The sequence below is a fragment of the Vulpes vulpes genome, chromosome 14 (assembly GCF_048418805.1).
Source record: "Vulpes vulpes isolate BD-2025 chromosome 14, VulVul3, whole genome shotgun sequence".
In the NCBI taxonomy this organism is placed as follows: Eukaryota; Metazoa; Chordata; class Mammalia; order Carnivora; family Canidae; genus Vulpes; species Vulpes vulpes.
In genome coordinates, this window is record NC_132793.1 from 66,236,554 (window position 1) to 66,252,128 (window position 15,575).

At 33.5% G+C, this 15,575-nt stretch overlaps 1 protein-coding gene across 1 annotated transcript in view; it reads right to left on the bottom strand.

Moving 5' to 3' along the window:
- The window catches only part of ADGRV1 (adhesion G protein-coupled receptor V1), a 529,718-nt gene that overhangs the window by 460,983 nt on the left and 53,160 nt on the right, over window positions 1-15,575 (bottom strand). Inside the window, exons 10-17 of the mRNA XM_025992909.2 lie at window positions 12,407-12,583; window positions 9,988-10,211; window positions 5,683-5,809; window positions 5,399-5,584; window positions 4,416-4,596; window positions 3,521-3,684; window positions 2,161-2,284; window positions 292-558 (exon numbers count right to left, since the gene is read on the bottom strand). Coding sequence (XP_025848694.2) covers window positions 292-558; window positions 2,161-2,284; window positions 3,521-3,684; window positions 4,416-4,596; window positions 5,399-5,584; window positions 5,683-5,809; window positions 9,988-10,211; window positions 12,407-12,583 — 1,450 coding nt within the window. The remainder of the gene's footprint in view (window positions 1-291; window positions 559-2,160; window positions 2,285-3,520; window positions 3,685-4,415; window positions 4,597-5,398; window positions 5,585-5,682; window positions 5,810-9,987; window positions 10,212-12,406; window positions 12,584-15,575) is intronic.

Here is a 15,575-nt window from a genome sequence, read left to right on the forward strand (position 1 = left end):
CAATACTGATGCCCTAGGCCCTTGGGTTACTAAACAAGGCTCAAGGTAGCTTTAGCTAGAAGATTCCTATTCCTTATATAATATCATACTCTTCTCCATGCTCCATTGTGAAAAAAGATTTCAAATAATGCCACAGAGTGTACCAGGTACATGAAGATTCAACACATATATTCTTCACTCTTTCCCTCAAGAACACATTCTGCTCTTGAACAGTCACAGATGACAGTTACATACTTAATAAAAAAAAAGCACTGAAAGAATAAATCTGCCATAAAAATATCATTTATTTACCTGTTGAATTAAAGAGGATTATATAAAAGGGCTCATCCGTTTCTGGAATATTATCTTCATTAATGAATACAGATATCCTCTGCTTTCTACTTCCAACTGCAAAAACAAGGGCTTCTCCTTTTTCAATGGGAACAAAGTCTCCATCTCTTGCGGTCGCCTTCCCGTCCATGGTAGCATATTGGACAGTGCAGGCAACATCAACAGATCCATTTCTGAGAACTGTAAAGTTGGCAGTCTCACCTTCCTGAACTCTCACCACACGAGGTTCTGAAATATTGATGAAGAAGGAACATGTGAGCTTTTCTATCTACATATTTTCCTATCACTTGATGTTTCTCCCTGCCCACACAAGAAATATTCTTCATTGTGTCTTTGCTTAAAGATTGAGCTCTGGTGCCAAATCCTCCATGAAGCCTCCTCTGATTACTTCTAGTCAATCACACTCCCCTTGCCTTAATTCCTACAAAATCCATGGTCTTCAACTCCTAATTTGTCAGCAAATTAGGTGCTATCTGAAATCCTTGGTCTACTGTTTCATATGCCTCATTTCCAAATTTAGACTGTAACTTCCTTAAGAATAAGCCCAGGTACCTTATGTTTTATTTTTGCCACAGCAGTTGGCAGAAGGCTGAATACGGGACTAGTTCATTATGTACATGTTAACTGAAGGTTAAGAATATGAATCCATAAAATTCAAGAGCTCTAAAAGATTCCTACAATTGTAAAAAGGGCTTACAAAAAGGGCTTAATAAAGAATTAGACACCAGGGCACCTGGGTGGCTCAGTCAGCTAAGCATCTGCCCTCAACCCAGGGTTCTGGAGTTGAGCAATGTGTTGGGCTCCTTGCTCATTGGAGAGCCTACTTCTCCCTCTCTCTCTCTGCTGTTCCCCGTTTGTGCACACTCACTCCCTCTGTCAAATAAATGGATAAATAAAATCTTTTTTTAAAAAAAAAGAAAGAATTAGGTACCAATTAAGCTCACAAAGAAAACCAAAATAAATCACCTACAGAGACCTAACCAATGGTCACCAGAAGGGAGGTGGGTAGGGTAGTGGATGAAATAGGTGATGGGGATTAGGAGTGCACTTGTGATGAGCAACAGGTATTATATGGAAGTACCCAAACAGTATACTATACACCTAAAACTAATAAAACACTGCATGTTAACTATACTGTAATTAAAAGAAAAACTAAGAAATGTCTCAGGTGGCAAAGAGAGTTCTAAAGAAAGAATTAAAATGCAAATAGGGAAGCCTTAATTTACATATCCAAAAGAGATGAGGTATTAAGTGAGCATCTGTTAGGTATACTCAGACCCTCAACTGGCTACATTGTGTACTAGAAGAAGCTTCAAGGAAGAGTAACCTTTCTTGCACAAACACAAAAGAAATCCCTTGAAATCTGAAGGCAGAGGGAGAACAAAGCTAACAACAGTACTTGTTTTATTTTATTTTTCCTTCAGAAGACCTTTAAAAACATTTCATAAAACATCAAACAGATTGAATAATGAGCATCCACGCAAATCATGAAATTATACTTAAACAAGCTTCAATTGTGCTTTATTGAAAATGTTCAGTTAATAAAGTTATCAAGGGATGCCTGGGCTGCTCAGTTGGTTGAGCATCTGCTTCCTGGGATTGAGACCCACATCAGGGGCTCCTTTCTCAGAAGGGAGCCTGCACCTCCCACTATCTCCCTCTCCCTCTGCCTGCTGCTCCCCCTGCTTGTGTGCTCTTGCTCTCTCTGTCTCAGAAATAAATAAAACCTTAAAAATAAAATAAAATTAAAAAATAAAATTAAAAAGCCATCAAAAACATATCTACCATTTGAAAAGATGTAAACTCACTCAAAAAAGATAGCAATACCACCTGCAAAATAAATGGGGTCATCATTTCTTCTAATCCTTAGAATTGCAGTAGTTTTATTTCCTATTTTAGCTCCTCCAGTGGCATTAAGTAGAGTAATGGTAAATTCCTCCATTTCTTCTGGAATCTTGGAAAATGTTACACATGTTTTAAGTTAGGTGATTTGTACAAATAATTCTATCATATTTTCCTAAATTATTTATCTATTAATGACAGTACTAATGTTCACTGCCATTTCTGATTCAAGTAGGACTCAGACCCAAAAATACCATTTTAATATGCATATCATACAAAAAGCCACTTTATTGGGACTCATCAAAAAATTTAATGGAAATAGAGATATTTTGCCTTATATAAGCTAAAAATATAAATACTACATAGGTCACATTATTTCTGTAAAAAGATGAGATATGTTGTTTACAAGAAAAAAAAACACAGAAAAATAACTTTCTGGTGCATTTAGAAGAGGTCGTAATAGTAACAAAGCTCAGCTAGCTCTCAAAGATCTCTTAACAAACCTTACTGAAGCTTTACCCATAAAGGCCTTATTCCCATGTCCTACAAAGATGAGATTCCCCACCATTCTCTGAGCCTATAGAAATCTCTGGGTGGACACTGTTTCTCTTTCATTCTATCCACGTAAGCTGGTATTTTCTGCAGCCTAAAATGAAGAGTGTTGGGGGAGGTCTGGGTGGCTCAGTGGTTGAGAGTCTGCCTTTGGCTCAGGCTGTGATCCCGGGTCAGAGGATTGAGTCCTACATTGGGCTCCTAATGGGGAGCCTGCTGCTCCCTTTGCCTATGTCTCTACCTCTCTGTGTTTCTCATAAATAAATAAATAAAATATAAAAAAAATAAGATAAAATAAAATGGAAGTGTTGGAATTTTGTGTCTCAATGAACAAGCCTGAGGAAAAGGAGGCAGGTTTCTGTGACCGTTAAAGTATAGCTCCACTTAGAAAAGTCCATCCCTGTTGTAATTAAGTTCTTTCTCTTTATTACCAATAAGATGAGCACCACCCTGGATCCATGATCCATCTGGTGAGAATGCACCAACAGGATGCTTGGTAGATGGTACCCTTATCTTCAAAGGCTTGAAGTGCAAGTGGAGCACTTAACCTCAACTTGAATCCCTGATATTTAGCACCTACACAGTGTCACTGATAACTGTGAGTTCTAAGAGTTAAAGATGCCATCAGGGAAACCAAAAATATTTCTCTTCTGGCTTCTATTTAGACATTTTCATACCTGCATTCTTTATCATCTATTTTCATGACAAAATATATTGCCAGATGTCTAATTATTAAATAAAAAATAATTATTAAGCAATGACAACAAATAAAGAGAGTTACATAAGCAACATTTACCTCATCTGGAAGGGAATAAATGGTGATATTTTTTGAAAATTCATGATCTCCAAAGAAAATAGTCTCTTGGACAGGAAATACATCTTGTGTAAAGTCTGGACTAACCACCCATGATACACTAACATTACCAAAGGTGCCTCGATTTCTTATTACATCATAAACAGCTGTGAAAAACAAATGTACATAACATATATGAATAAATAGTTAACAATTTTAAAATGAGTAAAGAAACTGCTCAAAAAAACAAAAGTAAAAATAAGACCTCTTTTTAATAAAAGTCAATCATTTACCTAGACAGCCTCAAGGTATATAACTAAATGTAGTAACCTAGTCTTCTTTCTGTAGGTATAAAAATTTATAAAATAAATGGACTTGGTCTTTTCTATCACAGTTTGGGGTTTTAAAAATCATTCTGCACAGGGAACAAAATGGTAATTAATTAGGTACATCCATGACAAAGTTCTACAAGGATATTTGCTAAAAGCAGCTAAAGGAAGTTGCACAGTCAAAAGCAATTTTCTTACCTAAACAGACACTGCTCTAAAAATAAGCACCTTCTTATTTCAGGCCACTGCAATATTTCCCTAGCAATAATTCTCAGTTTCAAAGTCTTTCCTATTTGACTCAACTCATTCTTCAGTGTCTGAATTCTATCACATATAATTAAATTGAAATAAAAATATACCCAAAACATCAGTTGTCATCACAATACTGATGTAAGAAATAAAAATAGCAATCCTACATGATTTTTTAAAAATGCCGGTATCTATACTACATGTAATTTTTAAGGCAGATAAACAACTAAAAATAACTATTTTCTAAAGAAATAAACTAAAAGATTATTTAATTCCCCTTCAGTAAACAGTACTAGAATATAAGAAGCAGAATCAATTACCACTATAGGTATCGTCTCCTTTAGTTTCATTTATCATAACAATTAGATCATCAGAAACAAATTCTATAATCCCATGAGGATCATCATTTTTCAGAATTGTTATGTTGACAACTGTAGCACTTCCCAACTTGCTTTCCCGTTCACCATGGCTGCTAAGGACCACCCAATAGTGCTCATCCAACTAAAATGAACATGTCAAATTAGGAAAAATATAAAGTTATTTCAAAGCAAATAAAAATATATCTATTCAAGAATATTAATACTATTTTTCAGAAATATCCCACTCACTGAAAAAACAAAAGAACTGATATAATTTCTAAAAACGTTTAACGTTCTCCTCAATTCAGGGAGACATCAGATATAAAAATATATATTATCCAAAAAGGGAAAAGATAAGCCGTGATACTATACTAAAATAAGAAGACTAGACCTTACATTGATTATCTAGTCATTTAAACTGATAAAAATAAATAAAAATTAACTGAAAAAGCTACCTACGTACTGGGGTGCAAACACAATAGAGCAGTATGTGTTCCATTAATATAAAACTTAAGTTGAAAAAAAAATTAAGTTGATTTCTTTTTAAACAGTGATTTTACAGAAAAACCTCAGTTCAGACCCATATCATTAAAAGTTCCAACAGGTTACATTAGTATAAGGCTGAACATAAACAAAGCTTAAAGAAGATGAAAACTGATCATACACATTTCAGATCATTTGTTATTTCTTATGTATATTTCATATATATATGAATATATTTCATATATTTCATATGTCCTACATATGTAGGACAAACATATGTAATTCAAAGTTGAATGAATCTTACTTTGTTTTTTAAGTTTTTTTTCTTCTGCAAACATAAGTACTTCTCAATCCTTTCTTAGTCCTGTATCTCCTTGTCAATGTTCAAAATATCATATTCATAATAAACTAGATATTGTTAGCATTCCACAAAAGCACAAGAAAAAAATAAAATCCTATACCTCTGGTATCCCATCCAATCTTGTTAGCAATGTGATTACAATCTCCCGTTCTCCAGGTTTAAATTCTAGCACCCCTGTGTTTCCATAGAACTCATTGCTATCTCTCGGCTCTACTCGGTAGTGAAGAAACTGCTTAACCAGAGCTCCCCTGGATCGGGTGATGTGGAGCTCTACAGATTCCCCTTCCTTAAAAAAAAAAAAAAATCCATGAAAGTTCAAGTCCTTCAAGATTGTTCTTCTGAAGATGTGATTATAGAATGGATTGAAGTTTCTTTCATACTTACTTTTATAACATAGGGTCCTCTGGATGTAGGAGAAAATTCAAAAACTCCCCCAGGGTCATCATTTTCCAATATAATTAGGTCACGGCTAGTATATCCAGATTTTAGCACTTGATTTTCCACATTGACCCTGGAGAAGTCAGAAGGAAAAGAAAGGGACCTGCCACCTATAATCTTACTACTGAATTCTGTAGCCTTATCTACAATATTTACAACACTTCCAGATAATGAATATAAAGGTTATTAGGAGTTAAAACTTAAACTGAATGTAAGTGTATTAAAATTACCTAAGATCACAATACTTTTTACTCAAAATATTTATGGAAGAACTTTTATTTCTGAATCCATTATATTTTTCATATTTGACTGAAATCAAATATTGTCATAGTACACCAAAAATACACCAAAACTATTGTCTAACTACACCAAAAAATAAGTAATTAAAGGCTGTAAATATATTTTTATAAAGTACTAAATCTACAGATTTTTTTTACAGTTTTAGGAAAATTTAATTTGTGATATGTAGTTAGAAAATACATTTAAATAAAATCATTTTAATTTTATATGCACTTGAATTTAAAAAAAAACGGACATAAGATTATACTAACTAAATAAAAGTTGGATAACTGTATGGACTAAAGCAAACCACACTAATCAAAAATAAATGAAATTACGATTATATTTTAGAAATATTTTGTGACCTTTCATAGGATTCTATTCATCTCAATTTTAACCTCATTATCTTTTGTTATTATAAAAGAAAATATAGGACATAAACAAAAAAATGGAATAGAATGGATCTGAGATGCATGACTTGTTAAACAACTCCTATACATCTCTCAAAAGAACGTATTTAAAACAAGAATTTTTTATTATTTCTAGTTTTTATGCTCAGTGTATAATTAGAATGATCAAAGAGACTGGGACACAGAGCTCTGGGAGTATAAAAGCCAGCATACTCTTCGAGAATTCTCAATTCTGCAATCTGCTCTAAATCTTCCAAAATGTCACTTTCTGTTGAACTACAAAGTATTCATGATCAGACCTCAAAATTACAATGAAACCACAATTAATATGTAGAAAAGACAGCTCACTTCCTATGTAATACAGAATCAGAATTAGCATCCTCTGCTACTTTTGGAAATCTGACAACCAACACCTAGCATACTCATGACCACAGAAGAGACAGTTCAAATAATAGGACAGTTATTTGTTATACTGTTAATGCAGTCATGTGATTTTCATAGTAAATATACCCATATTTCATACACGCTCCCCTTACCATTAGAAAATGAAAGCACACAAAGCATGCACAGGCATCAAGCAAAATTTCTCAAGACCTGTGGTCATGCAGAACCGCAGCCTTGTCCAAAACAATGGCTTGAAAAGCAAAAGGTCGAATAACCCAAAACAAGGCATTATTTTGTCCACTTACCCAAAATACACGACAAACCTTTCTGTTTCTACCCTGTCAATACAGAAAGAAGTGTGGGAGGGGAAAAAAGGAGACAGAGACACCATTTGCCAAAATCTCACTAATACTGCTAGAAATGTGAACGAGCTTTAAAAATAAGCTAAAGAAAGCCTTTCATTTTTCCCCCCACAGGCTAGTAATGTTCACTTTATGGGAACTGTGCACACTGGATTCTTTGCTATTGACAAATGCTAGCAAGAGGTTCAGCAGTTCCCACTTAGGGAAGATGACCCCATGGCCAGCCAGCATGTCAACACCCATTGAAGACATTCCTTTCCAGGCCTGCTCCAAGGCGCTGGGGCCTGCCAAGCACTGTGCATGCTCACAAGCCACAGCAGCTGAGCAAATCTCATTCAGCTTGACTTATAATTACTTAGTAGCTTTAATGAGGTTTTTAAAAAAACAAAAATCTTCATCCTCAGATCTAAAGCCAGTTGTTCTTTGAAAAAATAAAAAACTCTAGAAGCAAAGAAATACATACCTTTCATCATTTACATAGAAATACATTTAAGAAGCCATAGATAGCATTTTATCTTTTAACTTTGACAAATATTACTTGAATAGAACTTCCTATCAGGAAATCTAAATGCTTTTCCAAATCCCCAATGTATTTCATTTTCAAATAGCCTTGAAAAACACATGACAACATGCACAACCCTAGTGCTTCATTTTTAAAGTCAAATAATACTATTTATAAATATGAAGTTATATACTACATATATGAAAATTTTTCTGAAATAAACTGGCATGGTGAAATTTTTTCTGATTTGGAGAAAACTAACCAGTAAAATATTTTTAACTGTTATGATTCTGAAAGCATAATAAACTTTAAATCCAAAGCAACTTTTATCCCTACTAAATACAGAGAATTTGCATTTGAATTTGACTTTAGAGAGTGTATAATGTACCACAATAAAGTGTTATTTTTGTTGCATTATTATATCATAACATTGTAATAACACTTACTACCATTCATTCTTTCATTTTAGTTTTGTTAAAAATTTGCAAAATTGAGATGGAGGTTTAGATAAAATATAATTTTAAATCATAGATTTTATTCTCACATTTACTTAATTAAATATGTCTTAGAACACTCAAACGTTACTTGCTCATTACTCATGCACAATTGAGATAATATAAGTAAACACTATTACTAATTGAATTAAAACATTTTAATATAAAATTGAATGAATTTCCTGTATTTGAAAAGAGTGTAACCAATAATTTCCAAAATACTCTACCCCATGATTTATACTTCCTTTTGTACTGTTTTTGTCCATAGGAGAGAAGGAAATAAACACTTAAAAATTATATTTAATTAATATAAAGGTTTATATGATCAAGTTTAAAAAATGACTGTTTAGAAAAAATATTTTTAAAATTTACTTACTATAAACTTTCGAAGGTGAAATTTAAATCATTCTTTAAACTCTTAGCCAAAGCAGAAACTGAGCTAAGAATTTTTATGAATTGCTATATCTTTGGTTTATAAATACTGTTTACTTTTTACTTTTTTTTTTTTTGACGACTGCCCATTGATTTAATGAGTACTCAAACCTAACTAAAAGGAAAAAGGATGTAAATGAAAAAACGATAATTTTCAGTTTTCATTTATATTACATTTCCCTGATGTTTAAAAATCATTTGAAATACCTTTCTTTAAGATTTAATATGACACACATATTAAAAGCATAACTCATTTAGACAGTGTGTCTGCTACATTCGGTTTTTGCTTTTTAATTTTTGTTTATATGATTTGTTGTTTTGTTTTACTTTTTATGTAAAAAGGGAAGTAGATAGAATGCGCTTATGAAAACCAACAAACTGCACAGCTGACATTTATTAGATTTGCTCCCTACATTCTATATTTTTCTTTGACATAAAAATAAAGAACAGCTAATTATCAGGGTTATAGAAGGTGTTTGCACAAAATACCTACAAAGAAAAACCTACTAGTAGAATATAGAGAGGATCAGGGGGTTCCATAAAATGATTATGTCCTCATTAATGTAGTATAATATAATGCCAGCTGAATTTATGTGTGATTTTTATTGTTTATAAAATATGAAATTTGCAAAGCCCTCCAGTCACACTAAACTTCTCTAATATATATCAACTTTAATTGAGGAAACTGTAGCTGATAAGCTTGGTTTTGATTTTTTTTTTTTAATTAACTGACATCAGTTAGAAAAAGAACTTTTTTCATTTTTGGAGATTTTCTGAATTACTGAAAAAAAATCTCTCTTTGAGAGACTGTAATATTTTCCTAATATAAATTACCCACTGAGAAATCTTAAGTAAATCCTTATTATTACTGAAAAATACCTCTTAAATTTGTATTTTTGATTCTTTGAAAAATACGTATTATTTAGTGTTCAAATTCTATGTGAAATCAAGAATTTCATTATATGAAGATTAATGCTTTCTTTTTACTCACTCAAAAAAGCTCTAGTCCTCTCCCTGTTGAAAACAAAGGAGGCAGAGCTGTCTACTTAACCTAACATTTTGGATTTGTTGCTGCCTACTCTTTTAATATAGCAACTTATTAACTATGCTTATGTTATATCTGATACCTTCCAAAAATTCTGTGTGTAATATTTCCCCAAAATGAATAGCAGGGTAAAAGCTCACTACGTTATAATACTCACAGTCTAACCAGAGCCATCAACAAAAAAACAGAAAAGTCAGAAGCCCAGAAAATGCTACCTACTTAGTTTTTTCTCTTTACTTTATGTGGAGGAAAGAATTAAAACAAAAAACAAAATTATTTCAGAGGACTCAAACATATAATATACACATGTTACTAAATAAACATAATCTAAACGGGTTATTACCTGTCTAGAGAAAGTGTTACCGTCTCATTCATTTCTGGTGTGTCATCAGCTTTGACAGTAATGTTGATTGTTGTGTCACTTTGTCCAGAAAAAAACACAACAGAGCCATTAAAGGGACCTATATCATCCAGGGTCACTGCTTTTGAATTAAAGCCAGAGGGTTTTAAACTCCAATAGACAGTAGCCTGGCCATCAGTTCCATCCCGATGTAAAGGAATGTATACCTTATAAAAAAAAAAAGAATGAAACAATTTCTTCTAAAATATATGCTAACAAATTTATGTAAGTTTTTCAGTTAGTACATGCACATGTTATATGAATATATATGTATTCTGCAGAGAAGCCAACCATTAAATGACATTAAGATACAACTGGACCTGCCTTCTCTTTAAGCATAAAAATAATTTTAGATAAAACAATTTTTATTAGTTTTTGCTAACCAAATTTATCTGTGAAACTGCCCCTACCCAAAAATATCCCTAACCTGTTATTTGTCTTAATAAAAAGAATATTTTAAAACCCAAAGAATCATGAAAAACATAGAACATGTTGGCTAAATACTAAATTTCCATTAGAGTTTCTCCGAAAAAGGAATTAATGTAATATCACAATATAAACAAAGATTAACTTTTGTAATTAAAACTAGAAAATTAGAAAAAAATCCATCCTAAAGTGATGAAGGCAAGAATAAGAATATAATAATAATATAAATAAGAATAAGAAAAAGAAATGTTTGTAACCAATACAAAAAATGCAGTAGAAACAAAATCAGATACTCAATCATAGTTCTGGGTTACCTTGGGCAAGTTACTTAACCTCTCTGACCTCAATCTCCTCAAGTGAAATGAAGCTAGGGCTTCCCTATTTTGCAAGTTTGTGGGGAGGAGTAGAGTGCCTCTCCACTGTATGAGCTAAATAAATGACAGCTATTATAATAATTCTGAAACAAATTATATTTGGTAGTTTTACCTAAGTGCAGTACATTTCAAATACATAAAATAAAAGCATCATTGAAGATAATGATAAAGTTTTTTTCAAATAAAGAATATAAATGAATACTTCATGGTAGCTATACTATTCTTTTTAAGCCCCTAAAAATGTATCTTCTTTGTTCTTTGCTTTTTAACACAACCCATTGTGAAAAATGGAAGATATTTTCCTCACTAACCATCCTATTAATTTGACTAGCAATGGCTAGTGCTAGAGAGTAGTGAGCAAAATAAGATACTTAGGGAAGACAAAAAAAATAACAGAGGGCTGAGCCCTTAAATCACCCTGAGGGAGTACGTGTAGTCTGGGCTATGGATTGGACAGAGAGAAAGATAACTGAGGGAAATTTCTACCCTTTCTGTTTCCCAGAGGGGAAGAACACAGTTTCACAGAGCCCAAAACTTTCCCTCAAAACTAATCTCCCTCAAGGGAAAAATATGAAATGGCAAACTGACAGCAGATAAAAGCAATTCACTCTCTAAATGTTTTTAGTTTTTTAGTTTTTAGAAACAACATATTAACAAAAAATACAAAAGAATCACAGCCATCTTGAAAAATAAGCTGCTCTGCCAATCTACAGAATCAAATATAAAAACAAAGGAAGCTGTGGACACTATATTTTGACGTGAGACTTTCATAACAAAAGCAATTCTCTTTTTTGATCAGAACTCCAACCCACTTTAAATCAAATCTAAGTTACGAGAATCTTAGAGAAGGTTTCAGGGATAGACCATGACACAGGTAATGGTAAAGCTGAAAGTCAGAGCCATCCCTAGATAGATGGCAGGAAAATTCAATCAGGGTAGGGGGCAGGTAGGGGTGCTACATATGTAAGTATGCTTGTGTGTGTGGGGGTGTGCATGCACACAAAAATTAACCCATATATATAATTAACCCATATATACAACCCATATATATAATTCCATATAATATAATATTCCTCAGATTTGGCATTCCACAACTTTACCACCATCACTTCCACCACCAATTATAGTACCCAAGCAGTCACCCTAGTCCTGCCTAAGACAAGCATGAGGAATACTAATAAATGGAATAGGTCAAGGATACCTGCAATACATGTGACTTAGCCAATAAAAGTGTGTGTGTGTGTGTGTGTGTGTGTGTGTGTGTGTGTATTTGGCTATCACTCTGGCAAATGTCATAGCGCTATCTAAAAGCATCCACATCAAAATACCCAATTGTGGCCATGAGCAATTAATTCTAATTTTACTCTAACAAATATGGTAAAAGATGATGAATCATATACTTATCGGTTACTTGTATCAAATGATATGTTGAAGACTTGCTGTAAATGGTGAAGCTTTTTAAGATCTGTTCATTCTGTATGTTAACTATACAAAAAAGAATAGTGTCTTTGCATTACCTCAGACCCTCATCAGGCCCCGTCAATGAGAAAAAGCCTACTTACCACTTCAGCAGCAGAATCTTCTGGTTCATGTAAAATAATGGGAAGATTGCTAATGAAGCCAATTTCTCCATTTGCAATGTCTGGAGTAACCACTAAAGAAATATTTTGGATTTCCCCAAATCTAGGACTTATAGGTGGGATTGGGGGAATTATGTTCACCAATTCCACAGTTTCCAACTATAATAAACAAACAAAAAAACACATTAAAAATGGAAAAGAACAAATTTTTAAATTAAAAAAGAGTCTTAATAGTGCAGGGCAATAAGGTAAATGTGGTAAAGGTCACAAACGTGGCAATTTCATCTCCTCTTTCATTCACCATCCTATTTCAATCTCCTGCACTGGCTTCTTGAGCTGTTTTTTGCTCTTCAGTTATTACTCCCCAGGGTTCTTTCTAAGCCTTTTATCTTATAATTTCATACCCTCTCCCTAGTAATCTCTGGATCTCTCCTTTGAATTCCAAATCTTTGTAACCAACTGCCCCTGGACATCAGAAATGTTACATAGACCTTATAGTTAGAATGTTCAAATCAGAAACCACTGTCTCTGTTCCATGTCCCCTCACCACTAACATCATCACACTGCCATCTGCTTTTCCTCTTCATCACGTATACCCAACTACCTTGACCTTAAAGCCAAACTGAGGGTACCCACATCTCATTCTTCTCTTCCACTGACCCACATCTCCAATCAATTGCCCACTCCACTTCCCTGCCAGAGGAAATTCAATATCAGAAGATCATTCAGAACTCCAAATGTAACCTAACCTATCTTTTCATTTATTGAAAAACAGCATACGTATGACACATATCTCTGTGTTTAACAAACATGACCACTAAAGCAACTTCCATGGCGTTCTCTAGGGCCTCCCTTCATCATCTCACAAGTACAAAATGCACCCACTCTTAAAGACTAGTTTCTTTCCCTCTCTCTCATGAAGATCTGGTATCTCCAGACCTTTTTATTCTATCTTTCTGAACTTCTCCAACTACTCTCCCTAAACTTAGAACTTAATCATAAATTTCACATGTTGCTTCCTTATCATCATTTTGTGCATTCCAGACTTTTACTTCCCAACAAAACCCTTGTGAGTCTGTGTCCTTCTCAGCATTTTCTCAGTTCATGATGTAGACCCAAAACTATAGCTAAGATGCAGTAAATGTTTGTCAACCCATCCCTCCAACATAAAAAAGAGCTCTACAGCAATCCTGGTATATCACAAACCTTCAACATATTATATTCTAACTTTCTAAAATTCAATTCATCAATCCATACAGTGTTCACTTGAGGAGTACAGAAACAGATAATCATTACAGGACTTAAAAAACAAAAAATATTTTAAATTGAAAAGTAACTCTGAACTTAGTAAGACATATGGATCTCCCACTCTTTAGAGTTCTCTGTTAGGCTTTGTAATGTGGAAACAATGTCCATAAGTAACCACCAGAAGAGACTTGTGATTTAAACTGATTTTCCACAAATGGACAGATCTAGTTCTTCATATCCCACACATAATGTCATATATTATGACATATTTCCACAAATGGACAGATCTAGTTCTTCATATCCCACACATAATGTCATATATTATGATAAATGATATATATTTCAGAGGGCAAAAGTAAACACCTTTTATTAAGATATTTTTAAGATTTATTTATTTGAGATAGAGATAGAGCATGAGCATGAACCGGGGGGAGGTGCAAAGGGAAAGGGAGAAGCAGGCTCTCCATTGAGCAAGGAACCCAACTCGGGGCTTGATGCCAGGACCCTCAATCATGACCTGAGCCGAAAGCAGACACTTAACCAACTGAGCCAGAGAGATGCTCCAGGAAATGCCTTTTTAAAGTCACACATTTTGCTTTAAAAATCACAAACAGGAGAGGCACCTGAGTAGCTCAGTTGGTTAGGAGTCTGACTCCTGATTTCAGCTCAGGCCATGATCTCAAGGTTGTGAGATCGAGACCTGCATCAGGCCTGGTGTTGGGTATGGAGTCTGCTTAAATTCTTTCTCTTCCTCTCCATCTGTCCCTCCCCATCCCAGTCTTTCCCCTTCTCTAACAAACAAATATTTTTAAAAGTTTAAAAACCATATACAGAAGAAAGATAGGAAAAATTCCATTATTTGGTAAGTAGCCATTTGAGTAAAAGAAAAAAAAATTAGACTGACCAATTTTGCCAAATATGGTATGCAGACCAAGTCAAGTAAAATAAAACATGTAATTCTTTAGCATACTGCATTTACTTTATAAAATAAATACAATGAAAACATAAATGGTAAAAACCACGTATCTGTCATTCTTTCTAGAGAAAATATACATACATATAAATTTCTATTTATCTTAAAAAATATCACAAGGAATAAATAAAATAGATATATTTAAATGTATATATAATACATATTTAATTTATATATGTATTTAAATGCATATATAAAATGTATATAGATATAAGGTGTGCATTGTTTGGAGGCAAAGATGTTTTTGAAATACTTGGTCATGTGTGAGGAAGCATGTGTTTGTGAATGAATACTCTGATTCCCATATATTTGCAAAGAGCTACACTGATAATACTATTTAAAACATTTAATATATTTTTACCTTAAAACTTTCTAAAAAGAAAGGAGAAAAGTAAGTCACATCTTACATTTTCAAAAAAAACTATAGAATTCTAAATCTAGGATTTTTGAAAAATACAAAGAAGATATAGAAGGCTATGAAATGAACTGATCAAAAGCAAAATGCTAATTTTCGATGGCTTGTTTCCTAGTCTCTAAGCCTTTTTGTCTGGGTTCCTTAAGCATCTGCTAAATCAAACTGCCCCATTCATAAAGAGTCGTTCTTTGCTTTCAGACGGTCTGCAACTGGGACAGCACATTAGTAAACCCCAAGCCTGCCAGAAGTTGTATCTCAGACTAATGTATTTAGCTGTGAGGGTTAGTGAAGAATGAGGAGCTCATGTCTCAGATTCTCCTTTCTTCAGTTTCATTCAACTTTCCATGCAGCATCTGATGCCTCCTATTCTTGAGTTGCTCATCCATTATGTACTGTACAAACTACACAACCTTCTAATTTCAACCAGCCTTCCAGAACCTACAGCTGTTTTGAACCTCGGGGAACTGTGTCAGTGACTAATAACGTCTTTTTTTCTAAACTGTTAAATTAACTCT